The 24,803-nt window shown below is 40.0% G+C and overlaps 1 protein-coding gene across 4 annotated transcripts in view; it reads right to left on the bottom strand.

Annotated features, from left to right (window-relative positions):
* Positions 1-24,803, bottom strand: part of lrmp (lymphoid-restricted membrane protein) — a 39,549-nt gene that overhangs the window by 4,457 nt on the left and 10,289 nt on the right. For 2 of the 4 annotated variants that reach the window (XM_069192729.1, XM_069192727.1), the window contains exons 6-33: positions 24,590-24,665; positions 24,029-24,187; positions 22,930-23,047; positions 21,104-21,154; positions 20,687-20,764; positions 20,278-20,334; positions 19,983-20,042; positions 19,475-19,539; positions 19,279-19,372; positions 18,706-18,846; positions 17,592-17,693; positions 16,634-16,797; positions 15,566-15,677; positions 15,007-15,169; positions 13,107-13,162; positions 11,098-11,206; positions 10,584-10,725; positions 9,914-9,980; positions 7,314-7,363; positions 7,154-7,221; positions 6,915-7,058; positions 5,203-5,300; positions 4,670-4,745; positions 4,411-4,465; positions 2,183-2,210; positions 1,715-1,855; positions 631-765; positions 267-414 (exon numbers count right to left, since the gene is read on the bottom strand). In XM_069192729.1, coding sequence (XP_069048830.1) covers positions 267-414; positions 631-765; positions 1,715-1,855; positions 2,183-2,210; positions 4,411-4,465; positions 4,670-4,745; positions 5,203-5,300; positions 6,915-7,058; positions 7,154-7,221; positions 7,314-7,363; positions 9,914-9,980; positions 10,584-10,725; positions 11,098-11,206; positions 13,107-13,162; positions 15,007-15,169; positions 15,566-15,677; positions 16,634-16,797; positions 17,592-17,693; positions 18,706-18,846; positions 19,279-19,372; positions 19,475-19,539; positions 19,983-20,042; positions 20,278-20,334; positions 20,687-20,764; positions 21,104-21,154; positions 22,930-23,047; positions 24,029-24,187; positions 24,590-24,665 — 2,757 coding nt within the window. The remainder of the gene's footprint in view (positions 1-266; positions 415-630; positions 766-1,714; positions 1,856-2,182; positions 2,211-4,410; positions 4,466-4,669; positions 4,746-5,202; positions 5,301-6,914; positions 7,059-7,153; positions 7,222-7,313; positions 7,364-9,913; positions 9,981-10,583; positions 10,726-11,097; positions 11,207-13,106; positions 13,163-15,006; positions 15,170-15,565; positions 15,678-16,633; positions 16,798-17,591; positions 17,694-18,705; positions 18,847-19,278; positions 19,373-19,474; positions 19,540-19,982; positions 20,043-20,277; positions 20,335-20,686; positions 20,765-21,103; positions 21,155-22,929; positions 23,048-24,028; positions 24,188-24,589; positions 24,666-24,803) is intronic. The other 2 variants (XM_069192728.1, XM_069192730.1) reach the window with 2 other exon arrangements.

Genomic DNA, 24,803 nt, shown 5'->3' with positions numbered 1-24,803 from the left:
GGCAACTGCAGTGCAGTGTTCCCCATTCACAGTACTGGGGCATTAGTTTGAAGATTCTGGACTAGAGGTATGAGCACCACCTACTGGTCCACCAACACCACATAGCCAGAGTGACACAGTCAGCTTGGAGGTCTCGCAGGTCATTCACAGCCAGGTCCAGCCCTGCTTAGCCACTAGGATTAGGTTTCAAGGTGGTAATGCTGCGGTTTGCTCAATTCTGAATCCGATCCTGCAGGTACGACAATCATCTCAATCCCAGTTTGTACCTCTCTCCGAGTAGGACCCAAAAGATCTCTCGCTCTGCACGAGCGTCTCTTTCAGCTCCAGCAGCTCAGCGTGCTCCTTTGTGTACATGCGCTTTAGATTCTCCACATGCTGAATCATCACTTCCACAGCCTTACTGACTCGGCTCTCCTAGGAACAGGGTCAACACCATTACATACTCTCCCCAAAGTGTCAGCCAGATTAAAAAACAAACAAACAAGTTAAATGGGACGAACTCATAATGATCTATAAATAATAATAAAATTGATCATTAAAATTAATACATTCTATGAAAATTAAACTAGATCTCTTTTTAAGACTTATAAATGCGTCCTAAAACAGAAAGAGCAGTGTTTAACAATCCACCTGATGAATTGCACCAAGCATTTCAGATCTGTTCGACACTCTGGACATGGACTGGACGAGAACGTCAAAGTTCTTCTGTAGTCTCTGGATAATTTCTAGGGACTGATTATCATCCTCACACAAGGGAGCGAGTTTCTGGAGAAAGAAGCAGAGGCATCACTTGTGTCACTACAGCAAGAAAATCTGACATTTCTTGTGGTTATTCTAGATAAAAATTAATCTTTATTTTTATAAAAGAAAAAAAAACACATTTCTTAATTCAGATAAAACAACTGGTTAATGAGGACCGGAAACATTTAGCTATTCGGCGCACTTGGTATTCAAGCCAGAAAAGACTTGAAAAGCAATGCAATATGGTGGGCAGTGGACAAACAAGACGGTATTGTAAAGGAGGTAGCGATACGATTATTTTTAAAAATCCGACGTGCTCGTAAAGTAAACTTGGTAACCATTAAAAAAGCCCATATTACTATGCATTTAAAAGACCTGTTTGAAAGCTAGTTTCCAGTGTTCAGCCCCCCGCTTGAAATCAGAGGGAGTTTTAACAGTGGTTAAGCACTGTTCCTCTAAACCCCTCCCTGGAAACAGAGCTAGATGTCCCCTCCTCGAAGAGTGAGACAGACACGAGGGGGATCCCCACTGTTCTCGAGTGCCACTAATGAAGCAGCATGCCACCCCAGAAGGGAAAACAGTGTATAAAGAATAGTTTCCCCTGTCCAGGCTTCTCTGTGGTGTTAAAACATAACTTCAGTGGAGTTTCACTACAGCCTTGCATTGAGAAAAAGTCATTCTAAAAGCTCAATGTTACTGATGAAAGATTTGACAGTGGAATCACAGTACAAAGAAACTAGCATCCTACTAAGACATTGCTGATTGGGATTATTTGCTGTAAAAAAGGACTGTGTGCTGTCATTGAAAGAGCGTATTAATCTCAACCTCAGCTCCTCATGATGAGTAGAGATAACAGTTTTTGGCAGTATGATCTGTGTAGTGAAATCAGCTTGCAGATAAAGACTTCTGCCTTTTTTTTTTTTTACACTTTCCTATTCAAAGACACTTAAAGTGCTCTAATGAAGCGCGTCACCTCTAACAGGCCTTTACAGTTCTTGACTTCCTTTTTCAAGTTTTCTTCCGCCAGATCCCTGGAGCGCTCTTCCAGCCTCAGACGCTTCTCCAGAGTAAACACGTCGCACTTGAAGCCCAGAGACAAACGGTGAAATTCAGTCTGCCAAGAGAGAAACTGAATTAAAGAAACGCATTGGAAAGCAGAGACCCATGACATCTACACAGCACGCTCTTGATTTCAGGAAGAGCTGAAACGAGCTGCTTCCTTAGAACCCCTGATATGGAGTGTGGGGATTACCAAGAGGATTAAAATTAGGTTTAATTAGACAATCCACAAAACTTAAAAGAAGCCAAAATTATGTGCTTTAAAACAGAACTAAAACATGATGCATCAATGTTCATTTGAACTTGGGATAGTTTACTCCTATTTCTAGACTTGCTGAATAGTTGTGCTTACAAAGATATTAAATATATTAAAAGCACTTACCTCCACCTCTTTTTCACTAGGGGAGAAGCTAGACGGGAAAAAGAATAGATGCATTTATCTTGATGTTAAAGCAAACTGTATTTCAGCACTGCTCAGTTACCGGTTCGTTCATACTCTGGACCACAAGATCTGATGGTACACCCTCGAACAGCCCCTTATCTTAACTGTATGGAAAAATCTAAACCTTTTCATCCCATCAGCTCTCACTAACAAGGCGATTTAATGCAACTCACTGAATGTATCAAGGTCAATCATGACGTTCAATTCATCCCTGAGCCAGTATGTTTTTAAAAGTGGTATACAGATCTCTGACTTTACATTGTGCTGTTGTATGCAGAGAGTCATTAAGCAATAAATCAGTCTTAAACACGAGGTTAATTTTCCAATTGGAAAAGCAAGCCCAGGCTCAGTATAAAGTACAAAACTGGACCAGGATCAGTACATTTAAAAAAAAAAAAAACACATTACACCCTCTCCCCAAGTTTCAATCTCATACAAAGACCTGCCATAGGTCCCTTAATAATGTTGTCGAGGTGAGGAGAGTTTATGCTACATGTGCAGGGAGCAAGGAGGGCGGCTACCTTCCCTCGTGGGTAAAAAGCACAGAGGAAACAGAATGTCATGAACACCAGGGCTCTGTTTGACACTTTCACGCATGAGGCGTATCGTCTCCTGCATATCCAGCGGAAATTGAGAGTAATCCATATTACAAATCGGGTCAGAGAAGCACCCGAGTGATTTACTGTGTGCTTTGCGTTTAATTACCAAACAGTCCAGGATAGGGTATGGAAATGTACAGTATTTATAGATTTGTTGAAGGTAATTTGCTAATTTACTGTATATTTAAGTGTATGCTCTATTTGGTGCATACCAAAGTTGAAAAATGGTTTTCAAACATTTTTCCTTCATCCTTTATAAAGAGGGGGTTATGTGAGGACCGTTCCTCTCTGCCTCAAGGACCGCTAGTTGCTGCTTCTCTTTTGCGTTCTACTTTCCTGTCATTAGTAGAGTAGAGTAGTGTATTGCCATACGTGCACGTATGCTGGAATTCTTAATCACGCTGATCTCGGGACATACACAATACAACAGACAACACCTGAACAATAAATATGTTGTGGAAAAATAAATATGTCGCAGTGGGACAAAAAAAAAACATGGTAGACCAGGCAAAAAGTGCAGAATGCAGATGTGTATTTAGGCGCTGCAGTTAGCTGTTGAGGATGTGCACTGCAATGGGATAGAAGCTGTTCTTGAGTCTGGTGGTCTGTGCTTTAACAGTGTGGTACTGCTTGCCAGAGGGTAGGGGGGAGTTTGTGGCTGGATGGTTGGGATCCTGACTAATGGACTGGGCTTTATTGCGACAGCGGATGGAGTGGATCTCACCGATTGATGGTACAGTAAATCTCCTCCTATGATCCTCTGTGCCGTTGCCACAACTCTTTGTAGTGCATCTCCGTCATGCTTGGCAGAATCGCTGTACCACACAGTGATGCCACTAGTGAGGACACTTTCTATGGTGCCACGGTAAAAGTCCATGAGGAACTGCTTCCCCGTACCTAGCGCACATGCCTGTTCACCACTAGAGCACGACAAACTCTGGTGAGGCTGGAATTTCGCCCTCCTGTCCCTCCTTTCTCACTTGCAGCTGGGGGCGAATCAGGGAGGAACAATGCAACGTCGCGGACGGGAGTTCTCTATAAGTATTCACGCAGTGGCGGCGGAAGCGTCACTTCCGAGTGACGTAAAAATTCAGATTACGTACGGACTTGAGGAACCAGAGCCTTCAATAACCAGGGGAGCTGGTGTAAAAACCGCGAGACTCATCCAGTAGTCACAAGTGTGGGATAATGTGGGAAAGGACTTTGAATTTTACATAGCTTCGATTTGCTCATGGGGAATTGAGACTTCCTTATAACCCTAATCACAGAACAGGGTCACAAAAGGAGTATAATGGTGTAGAAACTGGACAAATCATGCCAATTCAAAGCTAATACAACTATACAGTACACTGCAAAACTGATATATATATATATATCAAGTTAAAGCTGTTCTTGCACGAAGGCGGTGTTTTCAGGGTGTTTTACTATCTATTTCCGAGAAAAAGGAGACTTTCTACTCTTGATGTTCCAAACAAGGGCTAGACATTACTACCAAACAAAAACGGTATATCATTTTTATTGCGAAGACATCTAGACCTTAGTGTTTATTAGAATTTTGGATTAACTTACATGTTTTTATCCTGATTTGGAGACTTATTTCTGTTTGCAGCACTCTCCGTGGGAACTGCAGCAAGAAAAGGAAAGAGTTTTAAAAACAGTCCCTTTCCTTTCCAAAGCAAAGCTACAATCACTTATGTTTTTTGGCAATTTGGATATTTAGTGGGAACCAACAGGTCACGCTGCACTCTTATGATCACTTGAATGGATTACAGAACTGGTAAGTGCTTTTCAGGCCAGATGCGAGACGTCAGAAGTGCTGGTACAGTACCTTCGTTTTGAGTCGAGTCACTTTGCTCTTCTTGGGGTGTGTGCTCCTCTATAGCTTCCATACTTTGAGTATGCTCCTAAAAGAAAATGAATGAGCTCATGCAAAGAAAAAGACCACAGCCACCAGCTGGAACACAAAACAAAGTGATTTTTATTATCAGTGCTGAATGCTCCTCAACACAAACATCTAAAGCCCATTACAAGGAATGCTCAAGTACAACTAAAAAGATACGGAAATCCCAGCTCACAACGAAGTGTGAAGGAAAAAGAGAAATCAGACTGAAGGATATACCTCACACATAGAAAACTGGCACACCTGAGTCTTGCAGATCCAAATGTTTCTCAGCTCTCTTAATACTCAATATTTACTCAGTATGCAGCATTTAGAAAAAAACATACAAGCCAGTTAAGCAGGCAGATTGGAGAACAGCTCCTGTGCACCGGTCTCTAGACGTTCACGATATCAATGCCTGTTGACAATATGCAAATGCCCCTTGAGAAAAAGCAAGTAAACAAAATGTGTAATGTTCCTACCAGGTTCTTTCTAAATTTACTTCTTTGCATCGCTGTGTCTTTCTTTGGCACAATTCCACAAGGGCCCCGGCTCTCAGTCACTGTAGACGGACTTCCATCTGCAACATCAAAACAAAACCGCGAGCAATTCCACACTGAACAATACAGGTCCGGGTACTTTTAACAATGCCAGCAATTCAAACGTCGAGATGAAAATGCCTCACTGAACAACAACCCGCTTACAAGGAACTAACTGCTTTCTAATTGTTAAAGTGACCTTTAAGAGAAAATGCATATTAGGCAACAATGTGAAGGAAGCTGATGTGCTACACGCAAGGAGGAAAAGGAGGCCTTGGACAGCACTTCACCATTGTATTTGATAAAGACTGACTAGATATTTCCAATAGTTCCCCATGGTAACAAGAACAAGCAAACACCTGTAAATAAAATAATTATGCAGATCACTGTATTTCAAACAATTCCGATGCTACAAGTCTCAAGTTGGAATTTACGGATTAGAATTCTTGGTCAATTTATTCAAGGCATAATTATCATGCACAGTTTGATTAAAGATCAGATGTTCAGAAACGTACAGCACATGGCCTGTGGATTACCTTGCGGTCAGATTTGACAGATTGAGGTCGTCCAGCACTTACCAAGTCCTTTCCATTTTTACATCACGGTGAGTTTGAAATTAAAAAAAAGGATGCAAAGGCTGATAACTCCCTACCTCTGTTCAAAACTCACAGCAACTTTGAAAAAATCTAAATATATGGGCTCCTTAACACCCAAATATTTCTTATGAGATATCGGTCATTCTCATTCTCTGTAACATCTCATTCTGATCTTGCAGAATCTCGGCATTTGCTTCTGAAATGGTAGTAAATTGGACCTACTGGGTGCACAGTTACGGCAGAAATACTATTATACATTTTCTATAGGCACGGGATAGCTAACTGGGTCAAAACAACTCATGTTACTATTACAGATACCCACTACTTATCTAGGCCATAGAGCATCTTTGGGAGATCAAACTCTGACACTAAAGATCTAGACTACAAATAAGAATGTGATCATATTCACAACCTGATTATCTTTGCATCAAGGGAATGTCTTCTAATAGCAGCTAAGATGAGTTATTAACATTGGCATTTGTGTAATTTTGCAGTAGAAAGACATTGTAGTCAAGCAAGACCCAATTATAACTTCATCTGCATCTTTTAGAAGCTGAAAAATCATTAAATCACAGAAATAGTAATCAATATTGCATGGAGATCAAAACTGGGCTACACAGAGACTAGATAACTATTTCTATTGCACTGAATCATTCTACTGTCTTTGGTGGACAACTATGATCCTGGAGAACCAAAATCCCGGCCTTACAGGTCCCCCTCAAATCACTGATTAATTCATTTGTAAAGTCTTAAAACAGGTAAGCTTCGATAAATTCAGTAAGGTAACTGATTCAATGAAGTCAGCAATGGCCACCCATGGTCTTTGAGAGATGCAGGGTGTCGGCATTCCCATTCAAAATGATTCCCAAAATGCTAAATAAAGACCAAAAACACAATTATTCTAGGACTTGACGAACTGATACAAGAGTGAGAAGACCGCCTGGATTGAAGCTTGTCACAGCCTGGTTTGCCTTCCCCAGCTCTATATAATTTAAGTCAGTGTGAACACAAGCTGCCAGGAAAGGTGTGACAGTATTATAACAAAATGAAGTGAACAACCTGGGAGTCCTGTGTTCAGGGCAGCTTTCCCATTTCCATCCTCAGGTTTCTCACTTTTTGCTGGGGAGCTCGTTTCGCAGTCCTGAATCTGTGGAGGGATCCCGCCAGCGAGCTTAGCATCCTCTCCCCGTGACACACCGTCTGCTTCAGCCAAAAGCGAAATTCCTTTTATAAGGGTCTTTCCCTGGGCAGGGAGCCAGTCGTCACAGTCAATGAATTTTCAAAGTCTTCCCCCTCACCTGACATACCGGCCTGCGATGGAGAAACCTGAGCCGTCTTCTCTAAAGGCAGGCTGGCATGACTGGCACTGAAAGTGAACGGCATGAGGTCACTTAGCAGAAAGACAAAGGAAAATAAGATTGTTCCACGGTTATCCAGTCTGAAATTAAATATGCCAACCTGTCTGCGGCTTCTGTGGCGGCGACAGGCAACTGGTCTGTGACGATTTCCTGAGATAGATTAGAGAAACAAAGAGAACCTTTTCTGTTATTTGTAAACTACATTTTTAGGTAAGTATTCATACTGTCAGAATTCAAATTCCATGAGCAATAGTCGTTCTGGTCCAGCCAGCCACGTTACAAATAGTTTGAATGAGGAACATACCAATCCCATTTTAATCCTTACAGCACTAACTAAAAAAACTTCACCTATTACTTATATTCTGGATATCATACTGTAATTTGGGTTTTAAAGGAAGCGTAGCATTGGGGCCTTGAAAACTATGTTTTATGTGGCTATTATAGCAACCCAACTAATAATTACACTAAGAATTAAGTGATAAAGATTTTAAATAATCTTTCTGTTGCCCACAACTCAGGCACAGACTAGCTCCAGTAGTTCGGGTCTTTAGGCACACCTTGGATAAAGTCCTCTAATTAGAAGCATGCCCTGACACGTAACAACATAACAGTATATGGTAAAATGGGTCCATCTTGACTCCTCTGGTGATTTGAGTGTTGGGCACTCCAGCAATTTTGTCTGCATCTCCAAGGTGAGGACTCATTTGGAGGTCACCTGACAATCACCCAGTGATGACCAACCAATTAGGAACCTGCAGAGTGTGGAAGGACAGGCCCCCTGGTGACATCTCAACCAACCCACAGCCAAGATGACTGCACTTAAATGGCATTGTGTGACTATGAAACCTAACGGAGCCCTGGCAACCTGACAAACTAACGAACCACGGCCGGGACCCCATGAACCAGGCAGGGAGAAAGAGTCTGTACATCAAATGGAATTCTGCCCCAAACCTCCTTTGCAATAAGAGAAATCTGAATATTGTTGTATCAGCAGTGGTAGCAACAACACCTGTCCTCACTCAGTTTGTCTCCACTTTTGTCTCACTCTTGTCCAGAATCGAGACAGTCCTTGTCATAGACTGTTTAAAAGGGATACTCAAAACACTGAGTGAACTCCCCTCCTCTCTTTCTTTCCCAAAATGGAGTACAGCCTTCGCCACCAAGCCAGCAGAAGACTGGACACCAAAATGAATCCAGGTTCAAGTCCTTCTCCCAGCAGTACTTTCCAGGTGTTCATTGAAAATATTGTTGGAGGAGTATTGATTCACGTTCATATATCGGGCATCTCGATAATTAAACTATTTGAAAGAAAGTTTAGTTCATGATCTATTATTGTTAGATGTCTTGACAATAGTCCAACTGTATTAATATAGATTAGGCAAAAGCACAATAGGTTTGCATGACAGTAATTCTCGAATGTGTGCAAATAGTATGAATGTGATTAATCAGATGAGACTGACTTATCTTATGAGGTATGAAGCAGATTGTTTCAAATGTATTTTTACTCTTCTGTTGTTTCTGCACAATGTTGAATTGATAAAAGTATATGTAGTACACTAAGAATCCCGATACTGCATTTTATTCTTTCGTAGGTATTCCTAGTAGCCATAAAAGCAGTCTTGCAATTTTCTGTTCCAATTTCTAACTGTTAAAGTAAATTGAAACCATCACATCACGACATTAACACTTCATAAAATCCTTTGGAAAATGAAAATGTCCAAGTGTTCTTTATTAATGATGCCTAGCAGAAGAAAAGGGTTATGGTTTAATTTGTATACAGTATTCCTCTGGATTTAACTAACTGCAAATTGCAAAGTGAAATGTCTTCAGTTTATTTATTTTTTTTAATCACAGCCTCTCATCTTCAGCTTCCAAAAAAGTCAAGCTTGTTCATTTGTTGAGAAAATACTGGCATTTTAGATCCATTTTAAAATTAGATCTACAATAAAGTTTCTTATTCTTCTATACAGAACAGTAAAAAATTCACATATCTAAAACATATCTGAAAATGATATATGAAAATGAGTAACATTTACTTTCCATTAACTATTCAATTTTGATTTTGTACTATATGTCCAAGGTGCAGGGCTGTTCATGCTCTTCAGCGACCCTGGAAGTGAGATACAAGCATCTTTCATTTTCACTGCTTGCTGTTCTTGCATTCACCACAAAACACACCGACCACCGAAGAATGGATACTGAACAGTCCAGGGCAAACTGATGCATAAATGCCAATTCCCCACTAATTAAATTTAAAATTTAAGCACTGAAACATCCTTACTAAAACTAATCAAAAGTATAATATCTGCACCTTAATGTAGGTGGGTGCAGGACAGTAGCAACATAATTCCAGTCCACAGTGAAAGCAGGCTCAAGCCCTGTACCATCCCCCATTACACTGACGGTCAGTACAATCTGCGATGACACTGCAAGCGGAAAATGTTTCGACGGCTGCCCTACCTCACAAATCCTTTCACTCAGCCCTTCTCCGCGTTGGTGTGAGAAAACCTCCAAAATGAGGGGGGAAAAAAACTAACTTTTTTTGAGTTCCTGACTGAGCTGTGCAGGGGACATGTTTATGAAACAGAAGTTAAAAGAAGAAAAAAAGATAGAGGAAGTAAAGAAACGCACATCACAGCAGCTCATTGACGAATGAAATAAAGGAAGTTTTCCCTATGATGGAACTTCCTGAAAACTAACCTTGGCATCAGTCATGATGGACACAGTTAGCCCGTCTTCCACTTGTACACCTACAGACAACTTGTACCTGCAGTAAAAGAGAAGGGTCACGTTGAAAATGAAGCAGACTGTTTCGTTTCTTTCTTAAGCACCCACACTTCCTGAAAACATTCCTCAGAGTGAATTGACAAACTTGTAAACTCTGCTAGTTTGCTGGCTTCAGGTGCCCTGTGGACACACCGCAGTTCAAACACGTGGACGAGCTTATGCAAAGTTACTTCGGCTGAAATGGAAAAACCACACAGCAATCCCCTCACAAAGAGCTTTCACAAGCCTGTCCTGGGAGTGAAAACACTGTTTTGCATTGCAAAGGCAAAGATTCTCCTGCTGCAAGGGAAAACTTAGTAGGACGAGTGAGTCATGAAACAAGATAGAATCCGAGTTTAAAAAATAATTTTTAGATAAATATCAAAAGAAAAAAACATTCAACACTATAAGCAGAAGGATGTTCTAGCTTATTTTACCCTAATCAGATCCTCTGAAACTAAAACAAAACTAAAAAGAGGTTTTACATATCCAGTGCTAAATGATAAATCTGAGGGCAATTATAAATGACAGATGCTGGACCAATTGATCCTCTCTTTTGGTCCTGGAGGGAATTCACAGTTAGGTATTGACAGCATTTTCTAACCTTCCGGTATCCGGCAGTGCCAGCTTTCCAGATGGATGCTGTCCAGGTAATGACTCAATGTACTGTGGTGCAGATCTTGGGATCCTAGAACTCTTGTTGTGGATTCTTGGATAAAGGTACAAGAGGTCCAAGGTCAGTGCATCTGGAGGAAAATCATAAAAGAAAATCACACAGTTGTCTTTTGAACTCAGGAAGTTTACATTTTGACCCCTAATATCTTTACTTAAGCAGAATGAGAAGATTTAGGCAGTGGTAGAATCAATATCAAGGGAAATGTAACAGAAAAATGTCAATACAATTGAGCAAAAATTAAACTAATCAAACTAATACTGCTGATAGTATAAGGTGTAGATGAACCTTTTGGTTAAAGCTGAAGTTGATAGAAGACTACAGAGTGTGAGGACAGTGTAACGATAGGAAAATCATCCAGATTTGCATACTTTTCAGGGAAGAAGATTCAGTAAATGGTATATGGAAAGGATCTTAAACAAAAGCGATGTTTTAAGGCACTTACCAAACAGCGGTGTGTATGAGTGATAGAGGACCTCAGACATGCATTCCGGAGCTTGGCTGACATCATGGACTGCTTCTCCGGGCCCTGAAAGTCTGCAGCTTTCGTCTTTCTGTTGTCCAACCAGAGAACACTATTATTGTTGCATGCTTCAGGCAAAAACCACAATATGCAAACTGGAAGCTTCATTGATAGATAGGATGTTCATCAGTCAAAATAGTACAACAATTCAGGCTTGGTTGCATTATCTTGAATAATGCTAATCATTTTTTTATGCCAGTGCACAAATGCATCACTGGCACCTCGTGATGGACTGGCGCACGTTCAGGGTGTACCCCTGCCCTGCACCCTTTGCTTGCCAGGATAGGCTCCGGTCCCCCACATCACCCTGTACTGGATAAAGCGTCAGTAAATGGAAGGATTATCCTCTCGGTTACAGAATTGGAGAGAGGCAGTCCAGCCTGCTCTGATACTGGAGAGAAAGGCAATCATGATTAGGTGGGTGTTGAGCCTCCCTCTCTAGCGCTCTGGGAATTGTTCTGGGAACAAGCGACGAAGCGACCATGAATTTTATGGTAAACTCTAATATAGCTGTAACTTTTTTCTTCAATTTTCATTTTTTCCCTCTCAATTTCATTGTTATGCTCTCAAAAATGCAAAATGCCATGTTCCTACAAGATTGAGAAAAAAAAGAAGATGGATGGAGAAATGGATGTTTATTAGTACAGTATGTTTTAGAGAACGTATTTGAATAGGTCACGGTTCATCACTGGATTTTTCTGGCCTGGAATGACACATCCGAGTCACTTGTAAGGATTTGAAGGCTCACAACTTGTCCTTATTGTAAGGTTAGCTTAACCCCAATTAAGACATAGTAAAGATGTAATTTGACTTAAATTAATATATTGGCTTAGTCCGCCTGGCAGAGAGAACAATAACCTGACTATATGGACAAGGCTATCGAATCCCCTATTTTTTTTTTTACAATGGATGAGCCAAGGAGCCACTGCAGGCCAAGAAAGTGGCTGAAAGAGGGATAATAAGACACCAGAAGATGGTTAATGGAAAAAGGATATTTATATGAAGTATACAGCAAATCCTACACAAAAGATGAGAATAAGGTGCATGCATTTTACTAAATTTGGTAAGTAAATTCATCTGCTGATGCAATTTCAGCTCCGATGACATTTGAAGGATTGTATTAATATGCTCCCTTTCTCTGCTGAGAGAGAACCCGATTATTCCCCAATTTGTGAAGCATATCATAGTGCAATACAGTTCTACAGAGAATCAGTGTCAAACACTGAAATCCTGTAGCTTATATGAATACAGTAGAATATCTCCAATTCTACTTGCCAGGATAAATGAGTTTAATAAACCTGTTCAAAGACAAATTAATAGTTTATTTAATAGCATGTATTATGCCTTATAAATAACTTAAGTGTCTGACACAGGAACCCATTGATTAATCGCAAAAAACTAAAAATGTTAACCGTGTAGAGAAATGTATAAAAAAAGCATTGCAGGACAATTATCCAGATCCCTGTAATTGCAGAACGTTTCTAACACTTGACGAAGCTCAAGTCTCTTGGAGAAACTCCAGAACAAAAAAGAAAAACAAGTTCTGATTTTGGCAGCTGTAACGTGTGGCTCAATCACTTCAGTTATTATCTCCTAGACACACATGGGTGGGGATGTTATTCTCCATTTTTTAGGAAGAAAAAAAGCTTTTTTTTCCTGCTGACTGCCATTTCAGGCTGCCACTGTTCAGGAAAGAGAAGCCCTCATTAAATCTGTCAGCACCAGGGCAATGCTTAAAGGAAATTAAACTCCATTTTGGTATAACTTCAGAGTCTAAAACTCAACAGCAAAAAAGTTCAACCAGGCAATGAAAAATTTAAAAGAATAAAAATCAAATCGTCTTCAGATCAATACCTGATGCATGTTTACGTATCCAATCTGCTTAGACCTTCCACTTACACAAGTTTTATTCCTGAGAACCCAGGACTTACCTTGCAGGACAACTCCCAGAGATCTGGAACCGGTTCCACTGCCGTGTGCTCATTAACTGGAAGAAAAAGTATTTCCTCATAAAAAAAGGGCAAAATCAATGCAAGAAAAAACACCTTTAACTGAACACAATTTTGAAAATTAGTCTAATGAACCTTTTCTTTTAAAATGGAAAACTGGTAAAGAATTCTTAAACTTCCCCTTTCCTTAGCTGTAATAACCACACACTCGCGTTCAGTCCAGAATGGAAAGTCTTCTTGAGGTTAATACCTTAGTGCAGTGAGCTTTTCACTCATACTTTTGTGCTTTGCTGAGTTTAACACTTTACCATAGAAGGTAATAACTATATGCCAGAGGAGAGTTTACCTCTGCTTTTGTCTGGTCACATCATTAGGTTTCAAGGGTCATGTATTTCCACTACCTCCCTGTATTTCCAAACTTGTGGAAAAGGGGCAAATGCACTCAGTTGCCAAAGTTACTAGCCCAAACAAGTACAAATATCAAAGGGCATAAAAAGAAAATACCTAAATAAATATTCTCAGAAGTGTTTTTCAGTTTTAATTCCATAGTTCATTTAATGTCTTGTTACACTTTGAATCTAGGAAGGAACAAGCTGAGACTTATTTCAGCCTGAAAGGTAAAAGGGTAAAATTCACATTTCAGCTCACGTTTGTTACAAATCTTCAAATCAGAGAATCCCTACAATTAATTTAACTACAAGAGAGAAAAAATGAAAATATTAACCAGACAGTCTATAGAGTTACACTTGTAACACTTGTTCACCTACAGGACAAACCTCAGACAACTTTAACCAGGACAAATATAATAGCATGCATAAATGTTTTTTTATTGATTTTTTTTAACAAAATTACTTATTTCTGTGTAGAATATAAGGCACTGCTGTACAGGTCCATAAGCTGTGTGCACACATCTTTTATATTAACACAATGAAGAGAAACTTATCCTACGCCATTTTTATTGGAATAGTTCATTAATACACTTCATTTTTAAATAGATTGCTTTGCTTTTTACAGCAGTGCAAATTTAGATTTTCATGCTTTAACCACACTAAAGATGAAAATCAGGCACAAATACAAGACAGAATTTAAAAAGCCAATAGAAAATTCTGAACTTGCCATTTCAACCTTATTAAAGCCAAATTCTATCAAACTCCAAGTACTCGGATTCATTCAGCTATAACTTTCTTCTGCTTTTGCATGAGCAATTACAAGACATTGCACATTCGTCATGTAAAGTTTGGTTTATTAATTAAAGCTTTTACATTTGTCCAGTAAACGGTGGAGTTTTAGTTTAAAGCCAATTCATCTTGGACAAAACTGATCACAAGAGACTGACTCAAACTCCCTGCCACTGAATGCAAGATGAAATACCAGCCCACTACAAACCAAATCTTATGCTATAAGATTTAAGTAATTCCACCATTTAAAATGGAAGGTGGAAGATTTCTGCACTGAATGCCTGCTTTGGCCTATTCATATATTTCTAAATATTCGCAAGCAAAGAATAAGGATCGAAGAAAATTTCAGACTATTTTCCCCCCATAGTTGCATGTGTCCGAGGCCTAGTGCTCAAGGAATTACAGATTCAGCAGAAATATATACCGTAGCTAATCTTTTAAAATTATTTTTTAAGACAAAAAATGTTAGAAAAAACAGGAAATTTTAGAAGTTAATGGAAGAACTCACTTTTTAAAATTAAGAAAACTAAAGGAATTGAAAAAAGTCTGTTTATGAAAATGTTTCTGAATACAATCATAGTTCAAAACTACTTGTATTTTTGCTTAATTGTAATGCCTAAATGTCATCACAATCAGGCCATGTTAACTGAAATGACATCCTTCCACAGTAGATATTTGCCACTTAGCTATGCTGAGGTACTTACCTCGTTTCTCTTCTAGTCTCTGCTCAAACTGTCCACAGCTCAAAGCCAGAGCTTGGCTGTTGTCCTGCAGGCTCACTCTCTCACGTAATGTGTCCTGCAGATCGTTTCTCAGCAGGGACTCATCTTCCCAGAGCAAAGAAGCTGCTGTTGACTTGTCTGCAACCTAAAAGTGATCTTAATTATTCCTCAACACAAACCACATCAGAATAGACATCGGCTGTTGTGATGTATGGACCAAACTGAACCTCCCTGGAAAAGGAAAAGGCCGTCGAAGCTATTTTTAAAACTGTGCTTTAACAGCTGCTCTCATACTGGTCTAACTACATGCATGATAGAAGAATATCTTGTTAAATTTGTGGTTAGAAGTGGGTTTTTTTTTCAAAAAAACAAGCTGCCAAATTCAGCGACAGAACCGCCCACATTAGCCACCTACTCAAAAAGCTCTCCACATCCTCTGAAATCACTCTGCCTGCCGAGTTCTTCTCTGCGTCTGAGACACTGTACTTGAGCCTCCCAGCGTGAGCACAGGTACACCTCGGCGCGCACACTGTGGCCGTACCTGGGGCGCTGAGCTCTCGGTCTGGGAGGCAGCCTCAGCGAGGCCACGCTCGGGCCGCGCACGCAGTTTGTCATCCCCTTGCATCTGCCTCTGGGCCTCCAGCTCCGGGAGTCTGTGAAGTGAGACGCAAACCACAAGCCCGAGTGACACCGACAGCAAGGCCCGGCTGACACCTGAACATATCCCCCCCCAGCGCAGTCACCGCAGTTCCGCAAACACCACATCACTTCTCAGCACAAGCAAGTTTATTTTTCATGCACGCGTTTCTTCTAAAAAACTAAAACTTTACTTGCCTCGTGAACCGACGTCTTTCCTTAAAAACCCCTTCCTTGAAACCTTAAGCACGTTTGTATTGCAATTGTCTTTTCCTTATGGTTGCGCAGTGCATTAAAGGATTTTGCTATTTGGCGTAAGTCAAAAATACCAAGTTGTACAAAACTTCTTTAACTGCTACCAGCTGTTTTGAAACATCCAGGCTGGAATGTCTATCTCATCGAGAACTAAAAACGGAATTGTACAAACTTAAACATTGCACAGTTACACAGCCCCATCAGTTGGTGAAAATTACAAATTCCCCTGGTTCTTCAGTGGCCAGCTGTTCCCTTAGCAAGACATACATTTCTAAATAGAGATCAATGACAACATTTGAATCGATAAGAACATGAACTTCTCTTGCTTGAACTGTAAGTCTGGAACACTGTTTATGACTGAATCAGACCATCTCCGGTAGCCGACTGCCGACCATAGCACTGAACTTGGCCAACATATGCAAAGCACCAGATCCGGCTACGCAGTCACTTCGTTTTTGCATTTAATAACTCCCAGTTCATGAAAGGCAGCCGAGAGTTGAAAGTCACGCACTTTAACAGCTGGACGCTTGGTAATCTGCGCTGCAAATCGTAGGCCAGAAGAGCAATAAAACTGTGAAAATATTCTGGGGCTTAAAAAGGGATCTAGTCAAATTAGAGCATAACTGTTCTGACTATGCGAGAGAAATATGGGGAGTTTGGGCTTGTGAACCTGGGCTCTCCCTATGCACATTTGCCTGTGACCAAGCCCCCCTCTCACCTGGCAGACAGCTCTTTCTTCAGATGAGCAACCTCAGTCCTACACCTCCGCAGCCTGCTTGCTACTTTAATTAACTCCTCTTCCAGGGAGCACTTATACTGATCGAGCAGCTGGACCCTCTGAAGCCAAACATTCCTTTTTTCTTCCAGCTCGCTGTTCATAGTCTGTTCAGGAAAAAAAAAGCTCATCCTCAATTAAAAAAAAAAGATCTCAACTGCTGTACAGTGTGAACAGGAAGGCTTAAAAAGAGGGACAATAAATTTAAGGAAAAGGAGGTGGAGTGACCTCAATAATTCAGAAAGGAAGTGGATGGACAGATCTATTTTAAGAATAACCATTTTGATTTATGTAATGCCCGTTTCAAAACATCACTTTTACACAACGGCTTTTTTAGCACTTATTTTCTGCATTTCTTGTTTGTGGTTTTTTAATTCTTTGATTTTATTTTGTGTCATTTTCATTTCATGCCATGCACTATAAATCACTTTGAAATGCTATCAAGGGGGCTATGAAAACGTTTTTTACTTGAGCAGATTAAAAAAGGGTTACGTATGTCAAAATCACACTGTGCAATTCTGAATTATTTTGAAACTGCAGAGTTCACACAATATTCAACCTTCTTTTATAGTTACACACTTAATAGCAAGGGTTATAAACAGAACTGAGTTTACCCATCAGCAAGCAAACACTTGTGTAGTATTGATTGATAGTTAAGGCCTTCTTAAAGGACTAAATGCATATATTCTTCAGGTTAAAAAACAATAAGAAACTGTATGACAAAACACAAAGCAGGCCACGTGTTTTAAATCCAGCAGATTGGATAACTGAAAACCCCACAATACCTCTTCTGGTGAACCACAGGGGTATGCTACAATGCAACTAAAAGCCACTTCAAAACAGTTTGTGTTCTCTCTCTCGAAATGTGAAATTCTAGAAAGATAATCTTGGTCAAACTTACCTTAAGCCAGATTTCACGTAGATCTTCACTTTCTATATGGTTTTCTGTGAATCTCTTTAGTGTACACATAACTGCACAAATATCCTCTCTAAAGTCTTGATGCTAAAATACATATAAAGGGATTCATAAGTGAGAAAATATATTGAAGAAAACCTGTTACATGCAATTGTTTCAGTGAGAACTATTCTTAAACTATAAAGGTGCACACAGCTTATTCCAACCAATGAAATTTGGAACTGAAATCCAGCACTGAAGCATCCTGATTTCAGAGCAGACCGCAGACTATCGCTATTACTCTCTCTATAATAAAAGCATTCTCTCCCTTTCAGAAAACGTACTGTTGGCCAACTACCAACAGCTTGGAGAACCAGTTTTGCATTTCTCTCCAGAGTCTCTCAAGAAAAAGTAAAAAAACAAACAAGTATAAACAGTACAGTGAGTCACAAAATGGACAGCTATAAACTCTGCAGTGGAATTTAGATCCGAGGACTTTTCCAGAGGAAATGTATTCACTTGATGCACAGCAGAGCATATTACCAAAAAGGCTCAAATTAGTTATATCGTCAACATTTTTTCCTTTAGTATTAGGATCATGCACAAGTGTTTTATAGTCAGTGTGAGGCTTTATGGCTTTTGCAAGTCATGGTTTATCCCTTGTTTATTGGAAAATTAATACATCTCAATTCTGTTTTGACAATCCTATATACTAAAATAGGAAATACGGTACTATATGTTCTCATTTGGGTTTTTTTGTTGAGGCCTGACAATGAAATAGTTAATTAGGGGAACACACTGATACGCCTGAATTTTAACATCCAAATACTGAAACATCCTTTAGCAACTTAGCTTAATAGACTGAAACCCTAATATACATGTAGTTTCACAATGTAAGCCATGTAATTTCATCGACATGCATCAGATATTTTATCAATACATATGTGTATCAATATGCGTTGGCTATTTTCATTGTCAATGGACTCGGCTTCATCACCAGCATGAACCAGAGTAAGAAGAACAGTACACCGCTAAAACTAAAACACACAGGACACCTCTCTCGTATTACTAAGCATAGAGTTCTGGAAGTGCGCCGCACTGCTGGCTTCCCTGCTCGTACCAGTTTCCGGACAACGGCCTTGAACTCGGCGGAGTTCTGCTCGGACGCGGGGCCCTGCAGCAGCAGGAACACGTCCCTGTCAAGGGTTTCGTCCAGGGGAGCGTGGTACGGCGCGGCCAACATGCTCACCGCCGCAGGAGTCTGGGGACACAAAACAGAGGAGAAAGGTTCCCTCCTGCCACGTTGACCCCAGGACGGTACATCTATTCACTGTACTGTACCTCACTCTCTTATTCAGCTATTCGCAATAAATAAAGCCAACAGTGCTGTCATCTTAAAGCATATCACTCCGAGCTTGAACAGTCTGACTGAAAGCCAAAGAGAAATGATGACACGGGCCAAATCAAACGACTGCGCCACACTGCCCACTTATTTCCAGGCAGACTTGCTGCTACCCCCTCACTCTCGAGTTAGGTCTGCCCACATCCTCCTGCTATCTTTGCTTCCTTACTTTCTAGCCATATCTTTTAAACAGCAGGAGGAATTATCGGTTACTGATAAAGCTAACGGATGCCACCTCCGTCTTTCATGCCCGCGGTACAGATGGATGTACCGCACGTGAAGATGGCCAACCTCTGGTGCCTGCTGAGCCAGGGCCAGCTCCGTCTGCAGCGAGCCCGTGGTGCTCTGGTTCAGTCGGTAGGCTCCCGAGAGACTCATGCCGTCCCTGTGGTGGCCAACGAGAAGACGGTCAAGGAACAGCGCCACAGTCTCTCCGAGCTGTTGAAGCGTCTCTCCTTTCTCTCCCCCCCACCACTCAGATACTCACAAGCCCAGGGCAGGCTGCAGCATCTCCACGTGGCTTTCCAGCTTATTCTTTTCAGCCCTCAGCAGCTGTTGCAAGGAAACACCAGCTCATGTAGGCCAAAAATCCTTCACAAATTAAATTCCTCCTGTTCTTTCATGGAAAGATCATCACCCTATTCTAGAGGCTTGCACCGGTTGCTTAACCATCTAAACAGCCATGAATGACAGCCAGAAAAGACAATAAGCTAATAAAGATGGGTAACTTTCAAATGTATTACAGTTACAAGTAACCTGTAAGCTTTTAAAATGGTAAGCAAGCTGGGGAAGCCTTTTAAAAAATAATCACTTCTACTGATCTATAGTATATGGTGTGTATATGTACTTACGTAGTTACTATGTAATGTAACATTACATCTAAAGCCTTTCCCCCCCCAATTTCTGACTTTTTAGAAAATAACTCCCAATAAAAGTGATAGAAATCAAACTCATTGCTTAAAGTTCTAGATTATGTGAGGTTTTAAAAGGCTCACGTCAGTTACTGAAGAATATTCCTCTATGGTAGACTTCAACTCCTGAATCTGGGCATTTTTCTGTGGAGATTAAAAACAATGTTTATAATGGAATTATCAATTCAAGTGATACCAGTTCCAAGGCTGGACACACCAGAGATATAGCAAAACTAAAACAGGTGATGAGGTTCATCTACTTTTTCATTGAACAGTATTTAAGTTGAAATTTAAACTTATTAGTTTTCATCAAGGCAGATGGTGGCCATACAGGGTTTGAACAATAATCGTACTGCACAGATCACAAAGAACAATTCACCTCACAAAGGAGAGCTTCCTTTTCACCAACAATGTTATCGAGAGAATGCACCTGCATCTAAAGAAGACGGAAGGGAAAAATATTCTGTGAGAATGGAATAAATATACTTACAATAAAACTTTCCAAAAAAGGCCCAAAAATCGTAAAAACATTAGTGATTGAAGATCCTGGCAAAGGTATCTAAAGCAAACTTAATATATTGCTTAGATTTTTACACAAATAAACAGTTTTTATTAAGTTTAATATTTGTTGCTTTTTTGTTTAAAGGATTTCCTTGTTATTCTGTAAAAACTACTTTAGGAAAAATCCTAATATAATTTAAAATCAAGAGATTAGTCAGTAGCAAATATGAATGCTCCTGAAAAGATTTCTGACAATGCTAAGACAAATGACAAGGAGTTTGAATTACCTGGAGATCAGCATTAACAGCGCACAGCTCAGCCATCTTCTTCTGAAGGTGGTCAATGTCCACCATATTCTTAATGTTCTAACAAAAGACAAAACGGGGAATCTGTTCTAAAGAGCAAATGTCAAAATATAAAGCAGAAGATGTATTGATCCCCTTATTTTCAAATCACACACTTCATTAAAGGTAAATATGGACAAGAACATATTTACGTACAGGCAACTGCTCAAGTGTTGGCAGGTGGCAATCCCAATATGCTCATGTAGTTTTTTCCAAAAGCTAGACACTTCAGTTTTTCAAATTGATAAATATTAATTCCCAATTTGAAAAAAAATGATGAAAAGGAGACAAAAACAGAAATGACTTACTCTAACAGGACCTCAAACAGTCCTGTGTTGCCTTTTTAAATGGAAAACATACCTCCTCCTGCAGTGAAGCAATCTTTGAAATAAGAGATTGATTCTCTCTTTCCTGCAAATTGAAATGTTTGAATATGGTCAGTAATGCCTCAAAAAGAAATAAAATCAGGAAGAGCGGCTAATTCCAAATATGGAAAAAAACGTAAACTGCATTGTGCATTTGAAGGCAAACATGAATTTCCAAATTTTTTAAAAAGCAGGCTTTTAAAATAAAAGCATCACAAGTTGTTGCCGTTGGCTACATTGATGAAACCTACTTCCTTCAAGAAACTGGGCTAGATCCTCAGATCAATCTTAATAGCAACCAAACAGCCTAGTTTGCAAATTCTGATATTTTTATAAAGTATTACATCACTACAGACAAGTAACATATCAGAGATTCTTTTTTTCTGGCACATTCCAATGAGTTCTTGAGCCCAGAAAAATGTTCGCTGCATCCACTTTCACAAATCGAAGTTCACTACTTCTACTCATGCATGAGAGACCATCCAGCCCGCTGTACATTCTCCATCACTCTCAGATACACCAGAAATGCTGCTATTTACACCTGTTGCATGAAAGTTAGGAGACTATTTAGAGAGCTCTGGAGAATATTGGAAAGATTGACTCCAGCTGAGAGGCGTTTTAGTCACACAGGTGGTACTGGCCTTGCTGGGATAGCTTGAAGTAGAGTAGTTCCTATCTCAGAAATGTAATCTGCATATATTAATGAGGTTGAGAAAACATTTAGAACGCACCAGTATCCCCACAAAAGAACTGTTATACCCTTGATCCAGGTGCTTCATTCAAACCGTTCCAGTAAGGTGCCTATTGTATAAATGCGTACTCTACAGACCGGCATTGCAAAAGGAATGTAAAAGGTTTTTCCATACTAATTGGCTTTGTCTGCTTAAAATAAATGTAATCCAGACACACAGAAGGATAAAACTAGATTTTCGAATCCTAGTTGAGGCGACACTGATAAGTGTCATGTTTCTGAGCCCGTGAGAGACTGCAAAAAGACAGCAGCCTTGAGGTTGTATCCCTGTAAAAGGTCAAACCGATGGCTTGAAAGTGAATCTGATGAACCTACTTGCTTTATACTACAGATTTAAAGGTTTAATACTGGAGATTCAAAAGATTAAGCAACACATGATGTACTATAATACCCCTATATGTCTGAATCCTATGATACTTGCTGTTTAAATGTTAAGAGCAACTACTTTTTCTAGAAGGAACGGCTACTGATGGATTTAAAGTTGCATGAGTTTTCTGGTTCTGGGACATAAGGGTATTTTTCTTATAAGGGATGGATGGATGGATGGATGGATGGATGGATGGATTTAGGGAGTCGGAGATGAAGTCTCAATGAGGAACCTCTGTCATCTGCTAAAGGGCTTGCACCCAGAGCATGAGGCGGCCTCATGCTGGAGACTACTGCTCGCTCTGCTGGGAAATCCAGTTGGTGGCACTCGATTGGAGAGCAGTAGGATGTTCTGGTCTCCAGTTCGGCACCGTTTAACACTGAAAATGAACAGCTAGCTTGGCGAAACCTTGCTGTTGGGTGGTAACCCTCAGCATGGTTGTGTCTGGTGACCAGTGTCCCCAAAGCATCAGAGAAATTACGACGATTTTTTTGCTTAAACCTTTCAAAGATCAAATTTGTATAATGTTCCTAATGAAATATTTAAGCCCAAGGTATTGCATAAGCAATTGCAACGGTAAGCACCTTTCAAAACTTGCATTTTTGGGGGGTTTCATTGCATATTAAGAAGGCAGGTAACTTATAAAGCTACTGAGTCTATAAATTTCTAAAATTTTTAGCATATCTGACCGCCTGACTCTCACCATCTGTTTGTTCTGAGCCACAGACCTGGCTCTGTTCTCCTCCATGTTATTTAGAGTTACTTTCATTTCCTCCAGTTCCCCCTTCAGCAGCTTCTCCTTCATGGCAGACTGCTGGCCACTGAAACAAAGCAAACCTCAAAGTAACTGACCCAGCCACAGCTGAAGGAATCACAGGCTGGTGCTGTGTATTGAGATTTGACAGTTGGATACAACTATTGAGCGTCAAGCATTTTTTTTTACATATAATGCAACTTCATCAGTTTATGAAGTTACTATAAAGTTTACCCATTTATTAAACTCAGCACCTCCCAAATGGACGTCATAACCCCAATCTTTCACACTCAATATGATCAAAGTCATGTCCTCTTGCAATATGCAATAATACATTTCAATTACCTCCTTTCAGAACATTAAGAGATTTGCAATCACAATTAAAAGTCAAATGCAATGCAGAGAGCACTTTCACATAGTTTCCACTTATGCATTTAAAACCAAGAACAGGTGGCACCTTTTTGTGCAAATGATTGTGGGAGTATGAAACTATCAAGGCATGCTATTGAGGTTAACACCCTAGCTTCTGTCAAGATCATTGAGATCATGAGATCCCTGATCTCATCCAGTCATTCTTGAAAGCAGCTAACGTGTCAACTTCAATAACACGGCTCAGTTATAGTCAACTAGATGATCAATTAGCCACTAACTAGCAAACAAGCTAGATTTCCTGAATGGCCTCTGCTTGTTTGTAACTCTGTATGTTCTTATACATCTTATGGATTCATTTGTCATGTATTTGTCAGGCAAATGTGATGCTATAACAAGCACTCCTAATGCAAGTTTTATTTTCCCTTCTGCAGTGGTCACATTAGATACATTTCAACCAGTACACCCAATTAAGGGTTCTTCACAAACTCGGCTCAAAAACAGGACAGATAACATTCAGCTTTGTAAGAGTGAATACAAATTTCAAGACAGAAAAAGCAAACCAATCAGACTGTGATTCACAACATATCAGGAACCAAGACCAACAGGGGCAGCAAACCACTAGGACAATGCAAGGGAACTACCAGCACATAAGACAAGACCTGCAGTCACCCATCACCTTTTAGCCTGTGTCTTGAGTTCCTCATTTTCTTCCATTAATTTGTTGTTTGTTTCCTCCATGGTGTCCACAGCCAGTTTCAGCTTACGCACCTCATCCTGCAGTTTTTGGTTGTTGAACTGGAGGTCTGCCACGCAGTAGACGAGATCTGATGTCTCTCTATGAAATGGAATATAAAAGGATCATTTCCTCATTCCCTCCATCGCTCGTCAACATTCAGAAGTCATGCTGGATGGCTTCACAATTTCCTTTAACTCCAACATTAAAGCAAGTGAGATCTAATGCCGTTAGGAATTGGGGATACATGGAAAGCTAACAAAATGGATGTCTGTGAAACGTCTTGCTCTTCACAGTTAATCCTATGCTTTTATTTGGGAATTGTGCAGATGTTCCATTTTTGGTCCTTAGGTATAGTATATGCAAATAATGCTCAGATACCTATACAAGGAATACACATTTTTTAGAACATTACAACAGCATAAACTATCCTAATCAACTTTATAATATTATAAAGAGATATCTCAGATTAATAAGTGAAGAAAACACAACTGTTCCACTTACAGATCACCTCTTGACACTTCTCCCCCAAATGCCTCTAAACTGCCCACCGTCATGTTCATTGCAAAAGATTTTCTGGCTATAAAACACAAAAGATAAAGCTCTGAATCCAAATACTTGCCAGTCAGACATGCACATCTTTCTAACTTGGCAATGGATGCTTTCTGTATATATTCCATCTCCAAAGAGACCCTCCAATGTCAAAAACGAATAAAGA

Source organism: Lepisosteus oculatus, chromosome 7, assembly GCF_040954835.1.
Source record: "Lepisosteus oculatus isolate fLepOcu1 chromosome 7, fLepOcu1.hap2, whole genome shotgun sequence".
NCBI classification, from domain to species: Eukaryota; Metazoa; Chordata; class Actinopteri; order Semionotiformes; family Lepisosteidae; genus Lepisosteus; species Lepisosteus oculatus.
This window is presented reverse-complemented; position numbering and strand designations above follow the sequence as displayed.